Below are 27,838 nucleotides of genomic sequence, written 5' to 3'. Positions count from 1 at the left end.
TGTGTTTGATCCAGTGATATTTATTTCTCTGGAATGATTTTATTACCAATTAAAGGGGCTGACAATAGCTCAGACTGTACATTCTCCCAGAAACATTCTGTTTTCATAATTTTCTATTGTAAGAAATACCTGCACTGTACATCAGCTTCATTACAAAGCATCAACTTCTGGTCATCACAATGAACATCTGTACATCATATACAAGTTTATGCTACATTCACGTTCTTTAAGACATTGAAATTCATTAGTATTGATATTTTCATGGCAATCTTGAATAGCAATGATCATTCTTAAGAGAAACAAATTAAGTTTTGTCCATTTTAGTTTAGCTGAAAATCTGGACTGTTGCCTAGCAACACTGAGCTCTAATAAAGTGGCATAATGCTTAATTCCATCAGTACCACATATCAAATGCAGTGCACTATGGGATAGTGTTCTTTTCGCTCCATTTGTTTTATCTAGAGACTGGTAACCAATCGTAAAAGAGTGGCTTCAATCTGTGGACAATTCACAAGGGTTTTCTCCTTTGTCTCTTGCTTCTTTGTAGATCCTTCTGAAGTCCTTATACCGGGGTGCACAGCCTAGTTGGACCTCACCAAAGTGCATGCTGCCTGCAAAAAGGAAGTCCCCTTCTCCTTCCTTGACTCCACAATGTAGCAGTGTCTTTATGTGTCCTAGCCATTTTCCGCTCTTCCCAATTGGCTGGAATGTTTTCTTCTTTTGTCTGTAAATCTTGTCAGCAAATATATCTATTATTGATTCTTCTTGCTGTGGGTCATGTGACACAGAACGAATGCTTCCTCTGACCACTAGGGAACAACGGAAAGATCAGATTTTTTAATTTAAAAAATGTTGCATCAATAAAACACAAGGCATAATAATAAGTCATGGATGAGAAAAAGGTTCCTTGAAACGCAACCCTAGTTCTCCCATTTTAGAATCCATTTTGGACATCCTCATGTTTTTATTTCTATTTCCCTCGCTGAGATACTTCCAAATGTTTATTGCTCTTTAATAAAGTCCTTCCTAATATCTGTTTCAAATTTCCTTTTCCCTAATTTAAAATTATGTCCTCAGGCCCTATACTCCTACCTTAATTTTAAGTGCGATTCTGTGCTTTCATATTTAATATTAATATTTTTTCCTGTTAACTTGTTTTTACCTACTGTAGAGTTAGAGTTCTCTATAATCTGTTCTCCTAGCTCAATCCCTTTACATTTAGGATTATTCTTGTTCCCAGCTCTGCACTCTCTCCAAACCATGTCAATATTTTTTTTGCAGAACAGTGACCAGAATGATATCCTAGCGACCGGAGCTGTGGTCTAGCTACTGCTCTATAAAGCATTATCGCAACCAATGACATTTGAATTCTACTGATCTGATCAGATGTCTGTGAAGCACTTTGCGATGTCCTGAGGACATGAAAGGCTCTATTTAAAGGTAACTCCTTTCTTTCTTTGGTACAGTAGTTGCAGGAGATAATCAGTCACAATTTGTCAAAATAAAACTTTTAAAACTTTCAAACACACCATGGAAAAAGTGCCAGAACTTTACCAAACCACTAGTGAGATGGTTAAGCTTCCCTGTATTAGTAATCACAGATACGCAAGTGAATGCCAAATTGTAGTTTCTTGATTATGTGATACAACTGTTGATAATACTGTTATTAGTTCCTGTAAAACACTATGGGTCAATTTCAATGAAGAGTAGGATTGGTGCAGCCAGAGGCCGAGATGGACAGGGAGTCATCTGGTCCACTGTAGCGCGAGGCCTAGGAGATCCGAACTACCAGGCTTAATTTGCATGGGCCCTGTCTGTCTCCCTTCCAAACCTGATGGAAAGCACTACCAGGTCAGCAGGCAGCAGCAGGATTTTGGGTGGCAGGCAGTCGAGGGAATGGTCCGCAGCACTAAGGTGAGTGGTTGGAAGAGGGTTAGGATGGGTCAGAAGAGGGAGCAAACCAGGGATAGTGGAGGCCCAGTGTTTCCTTGTGGAAACTCCTGGTCCCCAAGGAAAACAATTCTAAATTCAAAGAAACCTCTTCTTAACAGATTTGGCCTGGTAGGGAAGGCACTAGGGCTTTCCCACTCAGGCCTAGGAATGAGATTGTAGTTGGGCTTTGATGCTGCCATCAGAGGCCGATCTGGATATGTAAAATAGAACCCCATGTTCTGGCTGGTTTCCTGCTTGCTTGCTTAGAAGAGCAGGTTAATATTAAGACACGCAGGAACACAGAGAGATCAGCCATGATGTATTTTAACTGCCTGTCACTCAGTTTCTGTCAGGCAGTGAGGGTTAAAATACCCCTCTATATTATACAATGTAAAAGAGCATAGTAAAACCTCTCCCTTTAAATTAGCAACCACGAGTAACATAGTTGATCAGGTGGACAAAGTTTTTTATTAACTTTGGGTTTTTTTTTTGTTATGTATGAATGAGAAGATTATTAATGTTTTTCTGCTCCAGCTACATAATGACAAACTGCCAGAGCTGGCATTGTACACCCAGCCCTAGCATTATACATGAGCAGGAGATATTTATACTAAATTACAGAGCACAGCAAGGGTAAAAAAGGAGCCTGGTAATGTCCAAATTACAAGCTGATACGAGATAGACAGCCCATGAGCCAAAGTCAACCTCAAGCAAGATTTTAGCTGACCAGACTGTGTCACACTGTGAATACATATCAAATTGTTACACTGCATTTTGGACAAGAGATTACATCTGAATTTGGCCAGAATCCAAATTGTGATTTAAATTGTCGATTTTATCTGAGCCTCTGGACTGAATTAGCAATTTAATGGTCAGTGAATTGGGCTGATGCATTAAAGTGACTATTAGTCCGCTCCAAAGACCCTTTTCTTGCTCTTCAAAATAAATCCTCCTCTAATTTCAAGAACTTTCTCTCTTTTTTAATTTTGAGCTGGGTTCAAAGATCACAGCATGTCGAGACAGTGCATTCCAACTCTCAGAAAACTGTTTGCATTTCAGCATTGTGTGTTCATTAAGAAGCAGCAAAACAGAGTACAGTTTTCACCGTGTAATGATGTAGCATAACGTGTACCCGAAACACACAGTTTAAACAGTGCAAGCAGAGTCCAAAAATCTTCCCGTCTTCTTTACTTCTTTCTCTGCAGGATGTCAAATAAAATGCCCAGAGCTCACTCTAGGAAATCTTTGAACACATAGTCCACAACCTCTTCAAACTCCATGGCCTCTTTGTCCAATGTACAAAGATGCAGACAATTACAAAGTCTTCAGTCAAAACAAAGCGTTGTCAACTTGCTTAATTGTGGTCTCTTAAATCTGATGATTACTTAGATTCCTTTTACTAGTTCTATTTCCTGCTTAGTTCTATTTCTATTTAGATGCTGAATGTTTGGCATGGTCTAATTGAACAATGTTCTGAATTAGTGAATGCCTATTTAAAATGTACAATAGTAAAGAGAAAAGATTGACCATAGTCACTCTTACCCAAATCACTAGTGCAGGCAGCAAGCAGGACTTCTATATCATTGCATGGGCGACAAGAAGCTAGAAAGTAAAAAGAAATATATTAACTTTAAGCCTTTTAGACTTCCCCTTATAATAAATGCAATGATGTCTGTTAGATGCAAGCACCATCTTAATAGTTCAAAAACGTACTGTCAAAAGGGGACTTCTCAGTGCATTGTGCCATGCTAGGCCCTCACCTGCCAAGAATGAGGCACATTAATTTAGTCATGAACATAGTTTTAAAACTATTACTGGAGTGAAGAAAGGACTTGTTAAACAGATCAGCTGTAGCTGGAAAATACATTTGCATATTAACATACAGTGTTTGGAAAGGACAAAGCAGCCATTCCCTGACACATTCAACCCACAATGGACTTTTGATCACCAGACGATGAAGATGGGGGAGCTCGCATTCCAGGTTGACTGATAAGATGGCCGAATACACAAACGGACATGGTCAAACTAGTCAGTCACATGACTAACTTGCTGGGCAACCTGAGTTTTATGAATTTGTACAAACAGTTTGGGGAGAAAGCAGAATGTTCCTGGACTGGGAAGATCTCTCCTGGCTTGCTCGCCACAGTCTCTCCTGTCTGCCTGCTCCCATCTCTTTCTCACAAGCCTCTGAATCCACTCAAGACACATGAACCCCAAGAAAGAAAAGTCTCCTACAGTGAACAAGGTTTAAGAAGAATACTGGGCCCCAATGAAAAGCAAGATCTACCTACAATCAGGACTCTACAGTGAGCTCAAAGAACCATAACAAAAACTCTTCAGATATTGCCTCAAATTTTTCCACTTTATTCTTCTCCTCTTTTCTGTCTCTATTTGCAAGTCTGTATCGTGTATGCATGCTAGTGTGGGCGCGTTGTGTATCTATAGGCATTAACCAAATTAGAGTTTAAGTTAAGTTTAATAAATTTTAACTTTTCTTCTTTAAACCTAAGAAAGCCTGTTCATGGTGGTTTCTTTGCCTTATAGTTGGAAAGCAATGATCAAGGGGGAGCTAAAAACATGGTGTATTTAAAATTAAACCCTGTTACAGTAAGACCAGGTGAAGGCTGAGAGGGACCCCTAGACACCTTTCTCACCTGGTCATAACAATTGTAAAGAATATCTGACCTTAGGTTTTCTTATGTTGTCATGCCTCATCTTGTCATGCTGTTACTAATCCATTTGTTCAGACAAAGAGCTGCTATAAACAGTACTTCTGTTATAAACAGAAAAGCATTACTGCTGACCCATTATTATGTGTTGGAAAACCCTAAATCCCAAATTAACTTGATTAATTGTGCAATATTTCACTAACACTGAATCACAGTACTGAAGTTAATTCGAGAGTCTGCTTCTAGGTTCCCACATTTAAATGGCTTAGATGTGGAAAGCTCAACATTCAGTAAAATGTTGGCATAAAATTGCTGTGTAGATTTACCCATGTATGGTTTTTGAATGTCATCTTAAAAGGACAAGCAATTCTTTAACTGGATAACTAACTACAAAGGCACAAAAAAAATCCTGAGGAGTTCTGTACAAGGGGAATTCAAAATGATTTATGTTTGTCTTCTGCAAGTTTCCTAAAAGGGTCGAATCACTACAATGTCAAGTTTTCAATCATGCTGTGGTCCAGTACCTTTTGCAATGTGTATGTTTATGATAATTTAGTAAAAACTTATTTGTAGCAGCAAAAGTGATTACTGAGACTGTGAAATCATTTCCCACTGCATCGCCATCTCATACAAACACAGTAAAGCACCTCATAGCACACTTTGCCACATGACACAGGCTTTTTAGATAATACTTAAGAATTGAAAGATTGATTCCTAATCTTCAGCAGAATGAGAAGCTAATGAAGCCTTCAATGAGGACAGTTATTATTTCCAGGATGCCAGGATTAATAATTCAAAATATGAAGATAACCTTCTCAACAGGACATCAGATTCAATCAGCGACATTAGCATTTTGTAAAAGCTTTCTATTTATTGCATAGGCCAGAAAGAAAAAGAATTAAAGAAACAGAACTAGTTCGTTATTTGTGAGAGACTTCAACTGAGAAGAGCACATGCCAGTGAATAAAGATATTGCATTGTTAAAAATGCAGAACATGCTTTAATTATTGATGTGTTCTCTCGGAAAGAATTAAAGGTTTTTGTGGTCAGTCATTTTTTTCCATTACTGACCCAAAAATCAAACTGGTTTCCAATTCCTCCAGGTCTGCTTTCCTTACTGTCCCTAAATCAAATCAATTGAAGGCAACCAAAGGCTTCCACACAATAGATAAAGAAACACATTATGGATCTCTAAAGCATAGACACTTACAATTCGGAGTTATTTCTAGTATAATGTGGGCATTGTCTGGAGTCCACAGTGAATTCTGCTGGGGATTACTTTACGGATACTGACAGCATCCTGCAGTAACCTGACTCAGGCCCTAACCACCGCTCATGAGCCGCTGTATTCACTGCTTGACAGAAGGATGTAATTACATCATTCCGCACAAGCCAGCAGTCGTGTTGCAGCTGCTTTGAATGACTTGCCCTCTGAACCTGATGTTTCTGAAAGTACATGATGCTGCTAACAATAGGCAGCACTTGTTGGCCAACATACTTTGTGAATAGGTCTTCCCAAGGGGCAGCAACTATTTGTCACCAGAATGGCATAATGGCTGAGACCTTAGCAGGTGAGCACTTTCCCTGCAGATTCCTCAACCCTAATTAATTAAATGGTTAACAGAGAAGGAAAGTCGAGAGAATACTTTATATGTATGTGGGTTTCCATTCGGGATAGCAATTTTTGTTTAAAAAGTCAAAGAATATTTTCATGAACATTTTTGAACATTCAATAGAATCGCACAGTACTTCAAAAATCAAGTATTTCCCCTACACTTTTCTTTCACTTTTACCACTGAGCTTAACTGTGTACTGCTAGTCACCATAATCCCCAGATCTGTAGGATTAGAAAAGCTGGTTGTTCTGAAGTGCTGCAGACTTAACTTTAAGAACAGTAATACTATGCCAAAAGCCATTAAAACATCAAGTTTAAAATCTGGTCTATTTCCATTGAATGCCCAAGTTATATTTTAACAGAAATCTTTGGAAGGCACAATGTGATAGCAGCTAAAAATTGAACATTCCGGAATGAAAGCAATAATTGAGTTCTGATGAAGCATCTACATCATAAAATGTTATCCAGTTTTAATAATGCAGACAGACCACCATTTTCTGTTTTTATTTCATGCATTATTTCTTTATACTTCAGCCCACCATCCCCCCCATCCCTTGGAGTTCTTAGATAATGCTCAACAACAGATTATGAAAGACCAGACTTTCAAACAAAACCAATACATCAACATTCCAGCGAGGCCTTGAATAACTAGCCTTCGTAACTAGCCACGCCACCAAAACAAATTGATACAATTCAGATCATGCCTGGCTCGAGTTCTTGGTGAATATTTTTCCTGTGTTTCCTGCACTGGCTTCGGTCACCTCATGAAATGCTGAAATGAATATAGGGTTGGCCTCTGCACTGTTGAATCACTGGGAGGCAAATTTGTTAGTAATTGATGATTCTGCAAGTAAATCAAACATCAAAATATCCATAGAATTTTATTCTCTCACATATTACAGCTTATATGTTCTTATCTTAGTAAAATATGGTTCTGTCTGTTGCGTTTAAGTCAGTGTTAAAGAAATAGTAATCTTTACTCAATTGTTTTCATAATTTGCTCTGCCTTCCTCTGAGATTACATTACTTTTTAAAAAAACAGTCAGTTGCAATTCTGATCTCGTCACTCCCACCTCCCTCCATATCAGCAGAGGAAAGAAAAAGATATTGCGCTTGTTGTACCACCAGTAACTCCCGCAGCGTTAGCCTGTAAAATAGAGTAAGGCTGCAGTTTGGTGGCAAAATGCAGTCAAGCTGTGCTCACCCTACACACACTGAAAACTCTGCCTTGACAGGTCAACAGGAACACAACTAAAAATTAGATCATAGATGCTGGAAACACAACATTAATGATTGTACCTTTCATGACAATTAGTCAATAGTTATTTTAAGCAAAGCAATTGCCAATAGGTCCAAAATAAAGGTCCAAAATGCATTCCTTTTGAACTGGGATGCAAGCAGGCTTTTTGACAGAGGGCAGGTTCGCAGATTTCTTTCTGTCTGTCAACAAAGTTCTACGTGTTTCTGTATTCATTGAATTGCTGGCATGCTATTTCTGTTGCTGTATTCTAACGACGCACTTTCTGCGATGATAGTCACCTACCCAAGTGACAGCAGCACTTTCTTTCAGAAGTTAGGAAAATGGCCCCTTGGGGGATGTGTTATTATTTAACAGTAGCTGCAGGGGGTCACTGCGAGTGTGTCAATATTTACAGAAGGTCGCCCAAACAAAAAAGTTTGAATGTCTGTCATAATAGCATATTTTTCAAAAACAAAACTCGTCATGCCTCAAGATGCTTTGAACTCTGTTTCCTGCTTGTCGAATTTTATTTTAATAACCTCTAAAGTGCAAACTACAGACTCAACAAACTGAGGTAACTTGGCAGCACATTAACATTGGGCTTAATAAATGCCTGTGATTGGACGTCAGCTACCTAATATACAAACTAGAATGTCCAATATAAACTGTGCAGTGTAGATGCATACACAAATTAACACACACATTCTTACACATACACAGACATTTGCATACTGACACACAAACACATACACAAACACACAATCATATAGACAACTCATAATACACATACACACATACAGACATTCATAGTACACATATACACACACATAAACAAACACACAAATGCATACAGATTCCCACAACACAAAGGCACACCTATACAAAGTCACACACAGGCAGAATGGAAGCTTTTAAGGTCAGACCATGGCTGAATTTTCTCCCTATGTTTGTGTGACTAGGAATTTCATTAAACTCAATTAATGCTCAAAGTCACAGCCTCTAACTTGTTGAAAAACTAAAATGTAGGTTTAGTAGATCTGAGTGTTTTTATTGTCTCATATTATATCTTTATATTCTTATGTTCCTCTATCAATAATTTGTGAATTGCAGTAGTGCAGTCATTTTTTCACCTCTGATGACAGATATCATCTGTTATATTGAAATTTCAACATCACATTATCGTTTTTTTATATTGCTGAAAGTATTCCCATCTCTATGCCATAAGACAAGAACCATTTTTTAATTGAATGAAAGGGGAACAAAGTGTATATGTTGTCTCTTCTTTGGCCTCTTTGTCTCGAGAGACAATGGGTAAGCGCCTGGAGGTGGTCAGTGGTTTGTGGAGCAGCACCTGGAGTGGCTATAAAGGCCAATATTAGAGTGACAGACTCTTCCACAGGTGCTGCAGAAGAAATTGTTTGTCGGGTCTGTTACAAAGTTGGCTCTCCCTTGCGCTTCTGTCTTTTTTCCTGCCAACTGCTAAGTCTCTTCGACTCGCCACACTTTAGCCCCGCCTTTATGGCTGCCCGCCAGCTCTGGCGATCGCTGGCAACTGACTCCCACGACTTGTGATCAATGTCACAGGACTTCATGTCACATTGTACAGCACAATAAACAGGGGTTGATTCTAGGTCTTATGGAGTTGTTCAGTATATTCCTAACTTGAAAGCACCCTGGTCAGGCTGGCCCATTTGAATTAGTTCTATAAATAGTGACTCATATTGGATAATGTAATTATTTAAAAGTCCATCTCATTCAAACATGAACCCTACAAACTTGTCATATCTATTGCTAACTAAGTACCAATTGATGATGGCATTATGTATGATGCAACATCAACACAGTCCAAAATATTACCGTACTAGCGTAAGTTTCAACTTCACAAAGTGCTCTTCAAGATGACATCCTATACAAAGAATGCTTCATATCAGTCCTGTACTGCACAGATAGTTTCAATCCTATATGACAAAATTTAAACAAGCCACATAGAAGCTTGCTCAATTCGATTATGAAAAAGGATTGGTTTAATATAATACATGGTTACTATGGAAGTGGTCACCTGTTTGGTTAAAAAACATTCACAGAACTGGTTTGTGGTTAAGTGCTGCATGAAAGGTTTGCAGTACAAAAACAGACTGAGAAATCATAAAATGCTTATAATCTCAATGTTGACAATATTGACTGCCTTATGTTCCATCAGTTTCCTGGAAAAGTATTTGGATAAGCAAACATTTGGGTAAATCTTGTATGTCAAATATCTCGTGCTGCAGGTTAGTTCCCTTTCCAGGATCCATGAAATACCTCAGATAGAATCAGGATCTCTTAGCAGCTACTCAACTACAGTCAGTGCTGATTTCAGCCAGGACAACACTGGAGCACAACAAAGTGGTCTAATGTCCGCCGACTAGGGAGCAGAAGAGTGGAGGGGTGTGGAGGGGTTGGGGAGGGGGATGGTTGGGGAATGGAGGAATCAACCATGGTTCCCTCACCTGATCAGTATCAAGTGCTCCCTCCTGGAAATGACATGTGTGGACATTTTGTGAGACTAGGATCACATTCAGCTCCAATACAGACCATTGCCAAATAGCTGAAAAACACTCACTTTGCAGGCTCGCACATAATGAATGGCCACTCAGATAAAATAAGGGTTGTCAATGTTGGCACAACTAACAATACCCAACCTGACCCATTAACTTCAGCAGAATTGGGGAGAAAAGAAAGGGGAGTAAAAAAAGGGGCACAAATCAATACTCAAATTATTTGCCTAAAATATATTTCTTGTACCTTATCTAACACCCTGCACATGGAAAAAAAAATTCCCCTTTTCCATTCCTTTGCCCCCATTTTTTATAGCACTGAATCATTTGACATCTAAAAGGCTATGCTGCTAGTTTAATTTATTTTCAAGGAAGTGCCATCTTACTATTCCTTGTCTAATCACCTCTTCATCATAACAAAATGTGAAAAATGGAGAATAGAATTAATGTTGTAGTTCTAGATGAATCATCACATACAGAGTGTAAAAACAAATCTTCACCTTGTCTTATGGCTCCCACTAAGGTATCTGAAAGTAGCTCAGTTTGATCCAGCCAACAGAATATTATTGCACAAATCAAGCTTTGCATGAACAGACAATAAGGGGATTCTTTGATATCATCGCAAAAGTGCATCAAAAAATGAAGCCACTGGCACAAAATTGTAAAGTTGGCCGTGGTGGATCCACAGGCAATTGCTACGAAAGGTCTCACTGACTAGTGTCCAGTTAGAGCATCATATAACCAAATAACTTCCTGGAAGATAATATGTCAGGGGCAGGATGTTCTTCCTTCTTTACAACATTGCTTTGATCTTCCTGTGTGGCATCAATGGTTCAACATGTCAGCTTCATCCAATGAGCCACAGCAATAGTTAGGATGTGGAAATCTATTATTCCACGATAAAAGCATTACTTGAATTTTCCAGTCTAACACTATATTTCTAAAATTAGGAATTGTTCACATTGGAATCAATGGCAAACACAGATTCTGACAGCACTTTTAATTTATCAGTTATGACCAAGGTGGGAGAAGTACACTGTCTTTTCTAGTTCCACTTCTCCACAGGTCACGACATACATTTAAATGTTTACCCAGTTACCGATACGGTCAATCATATATATGGGGAGAAAGCGGGAACAGGGTACTGGGTTTGGACGATCAGCCATGATCGTACTGAATGGCGGTGCAGGCTCGAAGGGCCGAATGGCCTACTCCTGCTCCTATTTTCTATGTTTCTATATTCTATTCTTCAGCAGTTCACCCTGTAAAGGCAGTAATACTAATACTTAATCCCCTGGTTGAAATGTTTGGGTCTTGGCATACTTATCTGCCCATTTCTCATGGTTGTTTAGGAAACTTTAATGTGCTCCTTTTCAGGCTTTCATGAGCCGCTCCCGGAACACGGATACTTAATCTATCGCAGAAGATTCATCCCTCTATACTAAAAACTTTTCTTTCATTTGATGTAGAGGACCTCTTATCTCATGTCCATAAACTAATTCAAAAGGACTAAAACCAGTAGACTCATTAGGTGAATCCCTAGTAACAAACAAAAAGAATTCTAGCCCTTTATCCCAATCATGGGGATATTCATGACAGTATGCCCTGATCATCATTTTGAGGGTCTGATGGTACCATTCTAAAGCCCCTTGTGTCTGTGGGTGGTATGCTGAAGACTTTAACTGTGTTGTACTCAAATTATTCATAACTTCCTGGAAAATTTGAGACATAAAATTGGAACCTTGATCCGAGTGACCCTCAATCAGTAATCCATATCTCGTAAAGAACTGGGTTAACTTCCCTAGCACTAGCTTAGCAGAAATTGCTTTCAAGGGAATGGCCTCTGGGAACCAAGTATATATTGATGTCCTGCTTTTGTTTTCAGTAATGGTCCTACACAGTCTACCAGCACCCTACTAAATGGTTCCATAAAAACTAGTATAGGAATTAGAGGTGCCGGTTTTATGGCATGCTGTGGTTTTCCCACAATCTGGCACGTTTTACAAAACTGCACCACGTCCTCGGAAAGACCTGGCCAGTAAAAATGTCAACTTATAGATGATTGGGTCTTTCGGATCCCCTCATGTTCCACCATAGGAATTTCATGGGCTATCCTTAATATTTCCTGACGATACTTGGGCGGTACCACTATCTGATGAACAACCGTCCGGTTTTCGTCCACAGGTCTGTGAGGTGGTCTCCATTTCCTCATCAGAATCCCATTTTTAACATAGTAGCCTTCTGGAACTCCTTTTGCCTCAGCTTCAGTTAGAGCCAATTGTGCCATTTTATTTAACTCTGGATCAGCTTGCTGACCCTTGACCAGAGAAGACTTACTGAACATTTCCTTCGGATTATCCAAATCCCCCAAAAAAGTTTCAGATATTCAGCTATCTGTCTGTGGTGCCAATCTGGCCTCCAACAATGGAACTTGTTAAGCCATTGCTCGGGTCATTACACATGAAGGAAAAATTCCTGGAACCTTTTCCTGCAACAGTCGTCTCTTTAACTTCACTTGGCTTTTCCGTGACTAAGCTTCTGTGGAGAAGCTACTACCTTCGCTTCGGCCAAATTATTCCCCAGGAGTAGGCCAACTCCATTTACAGGCAAACTATGGAGAACACCTACAGTTACGGTTCCAGACATTAGGTCACACTTCAGGTGCACCTGATACAAAGGTACGGGTATATACTCCCCGCCAATACCATTCACAAAAACCTTGTCATTCAGTGCGCTCTCTGGTGGAAAAGTTATGCCTTTCCCGAGCAAAAGAGTTTGGGTGGCTCCTATATTCCTAAGTATAACTATAGGTTTACCTGCCTCAATTGAGGGACAAGCAGTAACTTTTCCTTTTGACAAGAATTCCCTGTAACTCTCAGGTGTCTTGTTCACGCGCCCCGCACCCACAGTGGTTTTTTTATTTGGCCTTACAGCTGAAGTCAGAGCTATAGCTTAATCTGTCGTACTCTCGGTCAGGGCCCCCTCTGCATTGGCCTTGTGTACCGGGGCGGCACAGTGGCGCAGTGGCTAGCACTGCAGCCTCACAGCTCCAGAAACCTGGGTTTGGTTCTGGGTACTGCCTGTGTGGAGTTTGCAAGTTCTCCCTGTGACTGTGTGGGTTTTCTCCAGGTGCTCCGGTTTCCTCCCATTTGCCAAAGACTTGTGGGTTGATAGGTAAATTGGCCATTGTAAAAAATTGTCCCTAGTGTAGGTAGGTGGTAGGAGAGTTGTGGTATGTGAGGGAAAAGTTGGATTAATATAGGATTAGTATAAATGGGTGGTTGATGTTCGGCACAGACTGAAGGGCCAGTTTCGTTGCTGTATCTGTCTGTGACAATGAATAAGCCCCATGAGTTTACCTTGCAACTTTCTGCATGAAGGTGTCCCATCTTTTGGCAATGGTAACAGTTAGACTTGTGGACCTCACTTCCACCCTCAGCATCTTCCTTTCTGGCCTGAGGAGGAAATCCCCGGGGCGTTGTCAGCTGTCCTTTCCTGTTCCCGGTACTTGCCTGCCTTTTACCCTCCCACCTCCCTTTCACCCTCCCACCTTCTATCCTTCTCAAGTTTGTGGTGGTGATGGACAAAGGGTTTGGGCTTGTAAACAAGCTCGTAATCATTAGTGCTTTCCACTGCCTGTCTGGCTGTTGAAACCTTCTGGTTCTCTACATGGGCTCTTACTAACGGAGGGAGTGAATTTTTAAATTCTTCCAGGAGAATTATTTCTCTAAGGTTTTCATACACGGCCTCTACCTTTAGTGCCTGCATCCAATGATCAAAATTATTTGCTTTACCCTCTCAAATTCTATATAAGATTATCCAAGCTGTCTCCTGAGGTTCCAAAATTTCTTCCTCCATGCTTCAGGGACCAACTCATAAGTAGAAAGGATAACCATTTTTGCTGTCTCATAATCTGCAGAAGCCTCCTCAGAAAGCATGGCATAAACTTTATAAGCTGTGCCCATCAACCTGCTTTGCATAAGCAGTGTCCAACTTTCCTTCAGCCACTTCATCTGTCTGGCTATCTTTTCAAAAGAAATGAAAAATGCCTCTATGTCCCTTTCCTCAAACTTTGGGAGGGCTTGTACAAATTTAAACAGCTCTCCACTGGGTTCTGGGCTGGAGTCAGATCTTGCCTCACCCGAATTTTCCTTGGAGCCAAGGCCACTCTTTTGACTTAGTTCCAGCTTTTTAAACTTTGAATTCCCTTTCTTCTCTTTCTCTTTGAAATGCTCTCTCTTTTGCCCTTCCCTCTCTGCAAAGTTCCAGTTTTTTCCATTGTCAATTCTCTTTCCTGCTCAAGTTTAAATTTTTCCAATTCTTTTTCCTGCTCAAGATTTTTCATTTCCAATTGCAACTGAATCCTAGCTAATTCAAATGTACTATCATCTGGTTCACCTTTTTCCTCTTCCAATTTCAAATGGTATGCTATTACCTCAATTATATCTGCTTTCTGAGCACCTAGGTTTAACTCAAATACCAACTTTTCTGCCAATTCCTTTAGTCTAACCTTGGTTAAGTTTCTCAAATCACTCACGGATACATCCTCCTTCCCCTGAAATGTCGTAACAACTGACAAAAGACATTCCGGTAGTGTAAACTTTACTCTAATGCACAAGAAACCAGGTTTTTACTTTTCCTCTATTCAATTATTATTTCCCCACTTACAATTGCATATTGTCAGCTTTTGCGTTATCTGCACAGAGCCCCCAATTATATGCTACGACCAAGGTGGGAGGAGTACACTGTCTTTTCTAGTTCTACTTCTCCACAGGTCACAACATATATTTAAATGTTTACCCAATCACCGATGCAGTCAATCTTTATCCCATTACAAAACATACCAACCAGGTTTCTTTGACAAACAACAAAATTAACCGTTTATTATCAAACACGTCTTCTCCAGTAATGAAGCAAAGCATTGACACAAATTGAAATATGAAAGTTCCCTTTTTAAATTTCACACACAAACACACACACAAATACAGAAATTCTCTCTGCAGTGATCTGTTACAAAAAAAAGACAAAAAAAAACTTGTTAATTCCTGGAAAAAAATGAAAAGATATGGAAGGATGTCAGTTGTCCCTTTTGGTCTGGCATCCTGGGTATACGGAGACGGGTCACTGGGATCTTTTATGAAGCACTTCTTTTCAGGCGGCATTGAGAATTAATCTGGCAGGTTTTCCCAGCTTCTCAGGAAAGATGCAACACCAGGGATTTTAGTTCTCAGGCACTGGACTTTTGCAGGGTTTCTTCAAAGAGGTAGCAGAAAGTCAACCTCCTGTCCGCCATAAACCTTGACATGTGGCTTCTCTGTAAACATCTTTCCCAGATCACCAAGGTTTCTGTTGTTTACTGAGCTTAAAGCACATGATTTACAGCACGGGTTATTTTCAAACAACATCTCAAGTGCCCTTTCAGTGAACTTGGTTTAAAAAAAACACATCCATGGAATCTGTTCAGTTTCAACATAAGTCCTCAAAATTTTTTTTAAAATGGAAGCACTTCCATAACAATATGTAAAACTGAATTGCAAAGAAGCTTTGTGCTAAAAATCAGTTTATATCAGGGGGATGGTGGCGTAGTAGTAATGTCACTGTACTATTAACCCAGAGACCCAGGCCAATGCCTTAGGGACATGGGTTCAAATTCCACCATGACAGCTGGTGGAATTTAAATTCAATTAATTATTAATTTCAGTTAATTAAAAAAATCTGAATTTCAAAGCTAGTCTCAGTATTGGTGCCATGAAACCATCATCGATTGTTGTAAAACCCCAACTGGTTCACAAATGTCCTTTAGGGAAGGAAATTTGCCGTCCTTACCTGGTCTGGCCTACATGTGACTCCAAAGCCGCAGCAATGTGGTTGACTCTTAACTGCTCTCTGAAATGACCCAGCAAGTCACTCAGGTGTCAAAGGGAATTAGGGATGGGCAACAATTGCTGGCCTTGCCAGCGACCCCTACATCCCACAAAAGAATAACAAAAATTATGATAGAGTCAATAGTTTCGACCCTATTTTAGACAGGACATGCTACAGCGACACTGATTTAATCTGACAAGTTATCTGCTCCCCAGTCCACATTAATTAAAGATGAAATGTAAGCACTGGATTCAAAGACAGTATCAGACTCGTCAAATCAGGACTGTCTGATACAATTCAAAATGAACAAATCATCAATTTGAACTAAGGTCTGTGTACCAGCAAGCAATATGTTCTGTTTACACAACAGTTGTAAATCTGTAATAAAAGCAGAAAGTACTGGAAATACTCCACAGATCCGGCAGCATGTTTAGAGATAGAAACAGAGTTAACTCTGATGAAAGATCACAGATCAGAAATGTTGGGCTGGATTAACCCAATTGGGTCACGATTCAGATGTCAGCCTCAATTTCAGGTCAGGAAGCTGGAAGTGGAGTACTGACGGTCGAAATCTTCCCAAAGATGGCCAATTAAGAAGCCAGCTCTAGAAACCCTATTCACTTAAGGAGGGCGGATGGACCAGGGAAGCGGGAGACCCACGCAGAGGGCCTCCAGCTGGCAATCCGACTGGGGTAGGTGGGCACTGCTGAGGCAGGCAGGTGAATGACAGGGCATCTCAACATGGAGGCACCCTCAATTGCCTGCGGAGAAGTCAACAAACAAAGACGCCTGAAGCTAGTTGAGCTATTGAGGCAGAGGGGAAACCCCTCCGCAGGAGCAGCAACAGAAAAGGTTGTGGCCTTTGATCCCATGGCCTCATCATTGATCATTGGGCATGGAGCCTCCTGCTGCCAGGAGGCCGCCTCCACTTATCTGGTGGCCACCACACTCGGTGGTGGGGGAGTGGGGGGAGGCTTCTCCAATGGTGGGAAAATAGCAGGGCTATTGCAAAATGCCCCCTAAATGAGGCCTCAATTGCCCTAATTGGCTGCCTGCCTCCGTGCAGCGGGCAGCCAACCCTGGTCTCAGCCCACCCCGGGAAAATCCCCCGGAGACAGGAATGCATCAGGGAGCCGTCCCAACACGGCTCCCCCATTTTTCCAGCCCACCCACCTCCAACCCAGTCTCCACGGGGCCAGGAAAATTTGGCCGTGAACTCTGTTTCTCTCTCCACAGATGCTGCCTGACCTGTTGAGTATCTACAGCATTTTCAGTCTTTATTTCAGATTTCCAGCATCCACACTATTTTGCTTTTGTAGATGTAAATGTGTGTTTATTCTGAATGACCTGGTATTGCCAATTTAAAAATTCCATCCAAACCCTGCGGGACAAGTCATTCTAAAGTTTAACTCAAAGTAAGGATTGCCAGCTCCTGTTATTGGTTTCCATATACCTCTGAGCATGGACTGGGTTTCGAAATGAGGCACTAGTTTGGAATATTCCAAAAAGTTATGGGTGTTAAGTTGAAATCAGACACAGTCCGCCTCTTACTAAATGTAGGTCTGCCAGCACAAAATGAACTTGGAATTGAAACTGTTGTTGGAAAGGATGCTCTAGAGGAGGGCTTGAGCTGTGCTGTTGGGCAGAACAAATTGACCTTTTACCCCCTCAAAAAACCCCATGGCAACACTGATTCAGACCTCGGCCCTGCATCACTGCGGTACACTAAAAAGTACTTAATAGGTGTTTAAAATGCTGAGGGGTTTTGATAGAATAAATAAGGAGAAACTGTTTTGACTGGGAAATGGGTCGGTAACCAAAAGGACACAGATTTAAGATAATTGACAAAAGAACCAGAGCAGAGATGAGAACTTATTTAGCGCACCAAGTTGCTATGATCTGGAATGCATGGCCTGAAAGGGTGATGGAAGCAGATTTGTTGGTAACTTTCAAAAGGAATTGAAGATATACTTGAAAAGGAAACATTTACAGGGCGATGGGAAAAGAGCAGGGGAGTGGGACAAATTGGATAATTAACATCCAGAACATCGGAGATAACTCCCCTGCTCTTCTTTGAAATAGTGCCATGGGATTTTTTACATCCACCTGAGTGGGCAGACAGGGCCTTGGTTTAACGTCACATCCAAAAGATGGCACCTCCGACAGTAGGTGGAAGTTCTATTGAATCAGAATTCCTGAAAGTTTTAAAGTCACTGAAAATCTCTCTTGCTCATAACCAGACACTGCTAGGCATTAACTGGAACTTCAAATAATGTTCCAGATTTATTGCATTTAACTAACTCTCAAGATGAAAAATTTGATAAATTATAATTGAAGTGCAGCCTAGCATAACAGTTATTTTTGATTCTAGTCCCTTTCGCTATACTGTATGATTATTAACTAATCTGTTGATTCCATCTTAAATTTAAAGTTGAGAGGAAAAACACAAAATCAGACATCTGAATGCTTCCACTTCACTGGAAGAAACTCCACTAGCCTGTCCAATTTATAAAATTTGTAAGGATGCCCTGATTGAACAAGTTTTATGAACATAATAAATGTTTTGGAAAGAGCAATGTATGAAGCATTAACTAGACGGAAAATATGTACTCTACAAATACACAAATGTGTCTGTGTTCAGGTCAGCAAATTCAAGCTGATTTCAGGTAAGTATACCTGAGTATTTCCTTCAAAGGTCACTGCTAACTAAAATGATTGCATGCCAAAATCTCTCAGTGGTCGATCATCAGCTATTTCTAACCAACCAGATATTGTATTACTAGTCCTGTGTTGCCAAGGACCTAGATACTTTAATATTTTCAACCATTCTTTGTCGATGGGCATTCAGCACCTGCAAGGTCAAAATAAACCTCAGGGCATTCTTAAATGACCCAAGTTTAAAGATGTTATCAAAACCTCTAAAAGTTAGATTGCTGATTGCTATTAAGATTTCACCACAGTTTATGGAGGTTTATTCTGGGTCAGCAAGAGGGGAATGTGATTAAATATCTGAGAAATGTTATAGGAATAATTTAGTGGATCCAGGTGTTGTGACTTGCAACTATTGCACATGAATCCTGTAATTAAATAGTGTTCATAGAACTGCAGGATTTTTGCAGGGCCGAAGGAGGTTAGTCAGCCCATCATGTCTGTGCCAGTCTTCTAGAAGAGCTACTCACTTAGTCCCAATTCCCCGCCCTTTTCTTACACTCTTTTTAAGGTTTTCTTTTTCAAATATTTATCCTTTTCCTGTTTACAAGTTACTATGGATTCTGCTTCCACTTCTGTTTCTGGTGGGATAATCTATATCCTGACAAATCGCAAGATATTTCTTTTCCCCAGGCACTCCCTTTATTGTTTTTGGGACGATCTTGAACTTATTCCCTCTATTTACTCATTAGTGGAAGTAGATTTTCCATATTTAGCTTATCAAAACATTCATAATTTTGGACACTGATATTTGATCTTTCTTTAATCTTCAATGCTCTATTGAAGAGTCAAAGTTTTTGTAGTCTGTCCTCATAACTAAATCCATTCATCAGCAATGTGCAAGGAGAAAACACCCTAGGCTGAGGAATTCTGACTAAACTGGAGCCAACAGGGTTAAATTAAAAAACAAATCAGATCTTGTTTAGGGTTATCTTTTATACAGTTTAAAATCCTAATGGAATTTTAACAATATTTCACTGGAATTGAGATTAAAAATGATTCGATGGAGAATATGGCCACAAAATGATTAAACTTTCACCTTGTTTTTGCACTGTGTAGAACATTGTATCATAGGCCCATATAGGGAGTGACCAGTCACTGCATCCCATTCTATATTTAATGGCAGTCACCCTCTTTGGGCTGGATCTTGCTCTCCCACTGCTGGGAGCAGCAGCAGGTGCAGAAAATGGCATCTGCCACTCATGGGCCCCGCGCCACCGCAATCTTGTGTCTGGCAGGCACTTTGTATATGCACAGAGAATCCCCCCCCCTTGCCAACCCAAATCACATCGTTGGGGGGGGGCGGGGGGGAGCGGCCTTGGCGATGTCGTTCATGGCATCACCTGTTGAAGGAGCAGGTGCTGGCTCCATTTTTAAAAGGCTGCCAGCCCTGCCAACAGCACAACAGAACACAGAGTTCACCCCTTCCCCACCTTGGTGGCACCAGCTTTCCCTGGACAGGAAAATGAAAGCGTGTGAGTGCCGCATGTCCCGCTGAAGATCGGGAGCTGAAGGTAAGATTGCTGCGGATTACATTTTAATTAATGCAAGGATGTAATTTAAATATGTAAACTCGGGTCCCGTCGCAGAGCGGCAGAGGGGCCGCCACGGAGCTTCACCGCCACCGGGAAGACCAGACCCAGCAATCCCAACATCAGATTCCGTGGCGGGCCACTGCTGCCCCGATTTTCCGGCACCCCTCCCCCACCCCCCATTCCCCCCCACCATGGAACCCGACACAGGGCTGGGAACAAAATCCTTTGTTTTAATAACCAGAAATGTGGATAGTACTCCATTAAAGTCACTAATTCAGAAACCATCAAAATGAATGAGACAAAAGAACCAACTATTCAAGGCAGTAGTCAAAAATGGGATGGTGTTCAAAAATGAAACACCAGCATGATTGTATTTTATAATTTGACCTATTGAAAGTTTTGGGATATTACAGTGCTTGTTCAGCTGTGGTATCTCATTACTAAGCTCATCCTTATACTAAATTATACCGTTGCTACCAGATGAACCTGTTGAGGCTTCTTTAACTTTCCTTTTGATGAACAGTCAAATGGAGAAAGGACAGTTCCAAGTGCCCATACTTTCAAAAGACCATCAAAGCCTGGTGAAAGGAGCTCATTTCTGGTATTTGGTTAACTCCAGATGATACATTTCTTCTTCCCCATTTACTTCAAAGAATTCCCTCCAACAGCAAACATGTCATCTAAAACAACCCTGTAAAGTAAACAAAGCAACACCAGTACTGTTGAAGGCCCCCAAAACTTCTCAAGGAAGAGCAGGTTGGGGAGACTTGTTAGGTACCCACAATACTGGCTGATGGGTGGCAGATACAGCAATGGCTGCTAGCAGAAAATTGAAGGGAGTTAAAGGAAGAAAACATAGAAACAGGAAATAATTTACATTTATATCGCACCTTTCATGTCCTAAGGACTTTCCAGAGTGCTTCATAGTGACTATACTATAAGAAAAAGTGGCAGCCAATCTGCATACAAGTTTCCACAAACAGCAATGAGATTAAGTGAGCAGATATTCTGTTTTAAGTGATATTGGTTGGGGGATAATTGTTGGCCAGGACATCAGAAGAACTTCAATACTCTTCTTTGCATAGTGCCAGGGGATCTTTTACAATCTATTTAGCTTCTATATTGGTTCCAGCTACACATGGACTGTCCTTTCAGGCCTGCAATAGACCTTTCTCCAGTACCATAAGTGGAGCAGGGGATGGGATGTCCTGGTTAGAATGGCAGTCACAAGCATGGCTTTGCATTAGCTGTGCATGCATAAATCTTGCACACCCATAAATATCTGTTGTTGTCAAATCCTCTCACAGACAGATTTGGCAACAAGGGAACCAAATATATTTTTGCAACTGGCTTCTGTAATAGAAATGTGGCTTGTGTCATTGAGGTGGCAAGACAAACAGGTAGCCCAATGCGTTGAAGCACCACAAGATGAAACTCTTTGATCCAGCAAGGGCAAGGAATTAAAAACCAAGTGGGTCTATAGCATGGGCTGAAGATTTTGTGATAGCTACTTTGCTTTAAGCCCTTTGAGCATATTTCACATACAGTTCAACAAAAGGGGGTGATTACCCAAAAGTTACTCTTCACATCTGCTGTTCACCTAATTTAAGGTTAGTTTTATATCATGCATTCTTGAAAATAAACCACGAAATCACTAAATTGTCCCTAAATTATTTATCTTTGCATATCTTTGCCGGACTGTATACATCAGCACCCTCACTATTACAGTGGTACAGACAAGGCTGATTCAGCAACACGAATCGAGTTGGAATACAATTTTATTTTTGTTTGTTTATTCTAGGAACTAGAAACATCGGACTGCGCATATTTTAGAGTAGGATTGGAAATTATAAGGCATGTAATTTTCAAGATGCATTATGAAATCGCAATGTCTATATTTTGAATATTTTAAAAGGTTGGCTCTCAAAAGGACTGACTATGGTTTGAGAGGCTCCCCACTTTAGACCTGGTTATATTAGATGTAAACAGATGTTGAGAGCTACACCAAAAAACATAAACCCATTCATGCTGATATAAAACCACTTCAAGCTGTTTGGCAATCTTACTAGATGGTTTTCATTTCCTGACTTGACTCAAATAGAACCCTGTACCTCTGACTTACATTGCACCTCAATACACACTGAACACTTCATTTCTTACTAAAATGAATTGGTAATGCATGACTCAATCCAAAAGCACAACCTGCCCTCTGTCTGCCTGCCCATTCCGCCACAGTAGAGAATGTGTGGAAAGCTTGCCATTGCTTCATGCAAATGGAAAGCAAGAGTTCCTGGCATCTGAAAACAGTAAATGTTGAAAACACAAATTTCCATTGTTATGCTACCCAGATATTCAGATGCAATTTCTTATTGAGACCAGTTGAACAATTCATCCTTTCTTTTAAATCAGGCTGAATTTCTAATTCGAGTGAAGTTTGTGAAGAAAGCCAATAATCTTACTTCATTGTCTAAACACAACAGGTTAGACCAGTAATACCTTAAAAAAGATTTGCTTCATTTAACTGGTCTGATGTGAAAGCGCCACCTATTGTTGGCCTGAAACTCTACGAATGCATTAAACCTAATTAAACTAAGAAGGCAACTGGTTCAAATGATGTTTCGGTGAGTAGAGTAACTTATAATTTACACTCATATTGTGGGCCTCTTTCCAAAGTTACCTAGGTTATTGTAAATATATCAGGTGCCAATTTGTCTGCATGCAGAAAATATAACTGCTTATTACAGGCATGATCTTCTCATCATACACTAATGATACACTGGCCAGTTTGTAGCTTTGCAGTTCATTTTTTTTGTGCAGCATAAAGACATGAGTGCATTCAACATGTTTTTTGTATTTAGTACTATTACAGATTAAGCACTGCACCCCATTCCTGAGGTTTTATTGCAATCAAGGAGTTAAGCTCCGATTACGTTTAACCTAACTAAATTTAAACTGCAACTCAATTTTAAACCCACTGATAATATTGTAATAGGCATACCATTTGCTGTTTATTTATAGTTGAGCTGTATTTATAAATACATCTTGTAGTTAAACTTTATGCATACTGCCTTTCATCTGACACTCATTAATTAAAATAAACCAGATTTATTTAGTGTTATATCCTAATTCCTGGTTGAGTTGCACTATTATATCATGTTAAATTTAAATGAATGAATATTAACATTGTACTTCAGCCACTGGGTCAAGTGATTCAATCCCAGCCATTGGGCACATTTTACCACTTCTTGTGTGTGCTACTTGCACGAGTGCAGTGCACCAGATTACTATTAGCGGCCACCTTACATGACTCCACAGCCCAGTCAATCTAAATCCCCAGCTAAAGGAGGAAGCATGACAACAAGGACTTAAAACACAGAGAAAAAGCTCCTTTGAAAAGAGTGAATTATTGAAGCCAAGAGGAACTTGAACATCTGGAAATTACAACAGATGGTCATCCAAACATCTCATGTCTGTTTCCATATCTGGATCAAATATAACTGAATATATGACAAGTTATTTTCGTCCCATATATTGTGTGTGCATGTTTGTGCTGCAGTAACTATTCTGGAGGCCAGTTTTATAAGCTCTCACCAAAGCATTTGCCCCAAGTAGAAACCCATGATTTCAAGTCAAAAACGTTTCCACTATTTATTATTGACTGGCTTCTGTTAACCAATAAGTAATTTGCAACAGAGAGTAAAATAACGCTGAAACCGTGACAGTAACCCTGGATATATTGCTTACCCGGTATATTGTGTAAATCTGCAACTGTCCTGTCTTTAAATAATTCATACTGGAAGCCAGTGATTTTTCTGCTTATGTCCATCTGAAGGGTGGCCTGAATAAACAGTGCCCCCTGGTCCATGCCAAAGCAATACACTTTGTTCGGGATGTGGTCCTCTTCACTCACAAGAAGTTTCAGATCACCAACTTTTTCCAAATAAATATTAGCTCCCTTGGAGTCTTTGAAAGGCTTAACACAGACAGTCAAGTCTTTGTAGGAGGATGTTGCTATATTGGTTCTTAAGTTAACCCTTAAGGCTCCAGTAGGATACAACCATTCCAGTGAGCCTTCGGAACAGCGCAGGTACACCTGTTCTACATCTCTGGAGTGAGCATTGTGCGTTAATCCACTAGGAAAAAACAAAAGGAAAAGTAATTAAGATCTTTCAATTTGTAAATATATCCCAGAGTGTGCTTTGGGTGGTTTGCTGATGGAGCTTTTCTTGCAGCAACTCTTTTACATTCATTTCTTTATCAGTTCCATAAATTTGAAACAAAAGAAAAATCTCACCATATTCAGGATGGATTAGAAGGAGGCCTATCAGAAAATCCTGACAGGAGCCATCAATAGATTTGTCGCAGAATGATTGTAACTAAATTACAAAAGCACTGTACTTTGTAACTTTTTCTAGATTACAATACTGATCTCTGAATAAAGACAAAGAGATAGTGCAATTTAACAATAGTTGCTGCCCCTGAACTGGGCTTTATATATTTTGTAAGAGTGGAGAGCTTGTCTCATCCTATTGCCTTGGATTCTGTGTGAACAAATGCAAGCCAAATGCTTGAATGTCAGCTGTTCAGTTGGTGGCATTTTTGCTTCTGAGTCACAAGGTTCCAGGTTCAAGTCCCACTCCAGGGCTTGAGTACAAAAATCAAGGCTGACACTCCAGTGCAATACTGAGGGAATGCTGCATTGTTGGAGGTACTGTCTTTCAGATGAGATGTTAAGCCAAGGCCACATCTGCCTTCTCTGGTGGATGTAAAAGATCCCATGGCACTATTTCTAAAAAAGCAGGGAGGTGATCCCCAGTGTCCTGGTCAACATTTATCCCTCACTCAACATCATAAAGACAGATTATCTGGTCATTATCATATTGCTCTTTGTGGGAGTTTGCTGTGTGCAAATTGGCTGCCATGTTTCCTACATTGTAACATTGACTACACTTCAGAAATACTTCAGTGGCTGTAAAACGCTTTGGGATGTCTGGTGGTTGTGAAAAGCACTATATTAATGCTTTCTTTCACTGCAGACTGACTTCCCCAAACCCTCAACATCCTCTTCATATACTTGAGATAATAGTGAAGATTGCAAACAAGCAGGAAGAGGTCTTCAATCAGTATAATTTTGCTTCAAATGCTCTTAATTTAAATTTGACGAGTTGCTTGAGTTGAGTTGCTGACAGGAAACCTCAAATACAAAGAGCTAATTTTTTTTAATCTTTATTTTTGTTTAACACATTTAATAATCTACCCACTTCAAAGTTTGTATCTGCTAGCAAAGTCAATTTATGTGGATGTATAATCCACTAACAATAATCTGTGGTGGTGCTCCAATTGCTGTGGAGCTTTAGCCCTTCTGAAGTGTCAGCACACATATGTTCACAACGTTCAGGTCAGCTTAAATTGTTTGCACGATCTGAATAAGTGAACTTTAAAGCAAAAAAGCACCAAGCATGAACAGCTTATCTTTCCAATTAAATTTGCTGGGTGATGCAGTTATATTGCAGTAAGCCATATTTAATTTAAGTGGTCATTATTTTGAGTCGACTTATCTTCCACTTGTGTATGTACTGACAGATAACAGGTCACTTTTCATTAGCTTTGGCAAACTTTTCCTGGGTAAAGTAAACTTTCTTTGTCTGGAGGACGTCTCAGACCTCCCAGGGTATAATCACCACATGTCAAACAGTAACTACAAGTATACACAAAGGCTTTAAGGTGGGCAAACAAAAAGCCTGGATATTTGACTAGTTAACATGAAAAAAATTAGTTCAGCCTTTTATTTAAATGGTTGGATGAGAAGGACAAATCATGAACTTATATGTTGGTAAATATGCCATTATACCCATCATAAGTAGCTATCTGATGGGTCTTATGAGAACACACTGAGTAGAGATTCTGGTAAAGATGAACTCCTGGCACAAACCTTAGCTAGATACCATATTTTTGAGTAACACACCAAAAATATACAAGTGAAAGTTATGTGATTTGGTTGAGTGGAGCTTGAAACTTGTGCTTTTGGCAGTTTCATTTTTCTCCCCTCCCCTCCCCCTACATCTCTACTTCCTTGGGTACAATGTTGGCCATCCTACACCTTGCCCAAGTGCCCCTCCTCATGTGTTAGCCTGTCTCTTTCCCGCCACACACCCACACACACCCACGACACTCCTTAATGCCCACAGGCACTGTGGAGCCTGAGCTGCAGTTTTCATTTAACAGATCTCCAATTATTGTATGTTTTCCAGTCAATACTGAAAATATAGGCTGCTATTCCCCATACTTACAGTAGATTGTTGCCCTTGGTTTTTTTGACCAGCACCGTTTCTAAATCCCAGTTGCTCAATGGGACATCATAAACCCAGTGAATCATGTGGGTGAATCACCACGACTACAATAGGAGGAAGGTGACAGCAACAGGTGATTAATATTTTAATTGAGGTTTTCAAACAAAAAAGAATAAGGACGTTTGAACACTAAAAGTATTGTTTTAAACAAACATAAAAGGATCTACCTGCATATAATCATAACTATATCACTTTGTAATATCTTATCAAAGTGGTTCAATTTAAAAAGCTTTCTTAAGTAAACATGTGTGATGCTTTGCAGGTGTTTTCTTCTTCGTCTCCCTGTTTGATAACAATGCGCCCTCGCTTCCAGAGGAGAGAACCTCGTAACTGCTTGTTACTTTGCGATTAAATTACAGGCTGGAAGCGGCTCATTTCACTCACATGTCTCAATCTCTCCTGTGTTGCCATTAAAGAAGCCCAGCTTGAAATAACAAAATGTTCCAAAACAACGAAGGTGGCTTCTTTAAAAAAAAATCTGAAGGTTTTTTTTTCATCAGTACTGAACAGTCAAATCTCTGAATTACCAAAAAAAAGCACTTAACAGGGAACATGTATACACAACAAATTTATAATATATATATATTAACAAATATAAAGTGGCTCAAACTCAGCACTGAATGCGACGACCCCGCACAATGGAATGTGTTGGCCAGATCCAGTATCAGTTAATAGTCTGGATCAATACGTTTCAAATTCTAATCGGCAACAGGACAAGCTCAGTGAGTGCCTTTGGTGTTATAGTGCGGGGTGCTGGTGAACCACAGTGAGATGTGCTTCCTCCCCCTAGTTAAATAGGCAGATCACATTCCGATACAGGTCAGCGTCCTGTCCTCCCCTGTGAATCTTATATGTGCTCGCTTGTCTGACAGGTTACATTGTTACCGCTCACCTTCCCTTCCAGCTGCATTGGTTGCTGGAATACTGCGATGTCGCCGCTTTACACACCAGCAGGACTGCGAGCACCGAGTCCAAGACCGTATTTAACATTTTCCTTTTTTCAATTCTCCTCGGGTCCGATCGCCAGGGGAGGAAAAAAATAAAATGAAATCCTACAAATCTCGACGATTGACTATTTCTCTCTCTTTCTTTCTACATTATTGTTTGACTTGAGGAGTGTTTGAAGTGCCTGGTATTGTTCAGAGCCCCACACGTCCAAAGCGTTCTCCTCTCAGACCCAAGGCATGACAGAGCATCACATTTCCTTAGTGCAGCACTTTCTGTTGTAGTAAGTCTTTCAGCTCCACGTCACACGGTTACATTACAGCTGATACACAGCCCGGCCAGAAACTGCTCCGCCTGCAAACAAAACCAGCCTCCTCACTGTAGAGCTGCTGCCAAAATCTGGCTCGGATCTCAACTCCCACACGAGCAGGCTTCAGCCTC

General features: G+C 40.2%; 1 protein-coding gene across 2 annotated transcripts; it reads right to left on the bottom strand.

Moving 5' to 3' along the window:
• Positions 1-27,771, bottom strand: LOC137384252 (meteorin-like protein). Of its 2 annotated transcripts, none has more exons than XM_068058008.1 (4): positions 27,345-27,771; positions 23,847-24,235; positions 3,475-3,534; positions 1-809 (listed from the first exon to the last, which is right to left on the bottom strand). In XM_068058008.1, exons 1-4 carry the CDS (start codon positions 27,440-27,442, stop codon positions 493-495), a joined length of 864 nt encoding a protein of 287 aa, XP_067914109.1. In that variant the 5' UTR covers positions 27,443-27,771; the 3' UTR covers positions 1-492. The 2 variants fall into 2 exon arrangements, with proteins under 2 accessions (XP_067914109.1, XP_067914111.1); XM_068058010.1 differs by lacking the exon at positions 27,345-27,771 and adding an exon at positions 26,393-26,493.
• Positions 27,772-27,838: the final 67 nt, after the last annotated feature.

This window comes from Heterodontus francisci, chromosome 26 (genome assembly GCF_036365525.1).
Source record: "Heterodontus francisci isolate sHetFra1 chromosome 26, sHetFra1.hap1, whole genome shotgun sequence".
NCBI lineage: Eukaryota > Metazoa > Chordata > Chondrichthyes > Heterodontiformes > Heterodontidae > Heterodontus > Heterodontus francisci.
This window is presented reverse-complemented; position numbering and strand designations above follow the sequence as displayed.

Excerpts from the sequence above, each read along its gene's own strand:
- LOC137384252 (XM_068058008.1), bottom strand. The coding sequence starts at position 27,442 with ATGTTAAATACGGTCTTGGACTCGGTGCTCGCAGTCCTGCTGGTGTGT. Across the intron at positions 24,236-27,344 it reads CAATGCAGCTGGAAGGGAAG|TGGATTAACGCACAATGCTC; the intron begins GTGAGCGGTAAC and ends GTTTTTTCCTAG. Across the intron at positions 3,535-23,846 it reads AGATTTACACAATATACCGG|CTTCTTGTCGCCCATGCAAT; the intron begins GTAAGCAATATA and ends TTTACTTTCTAG.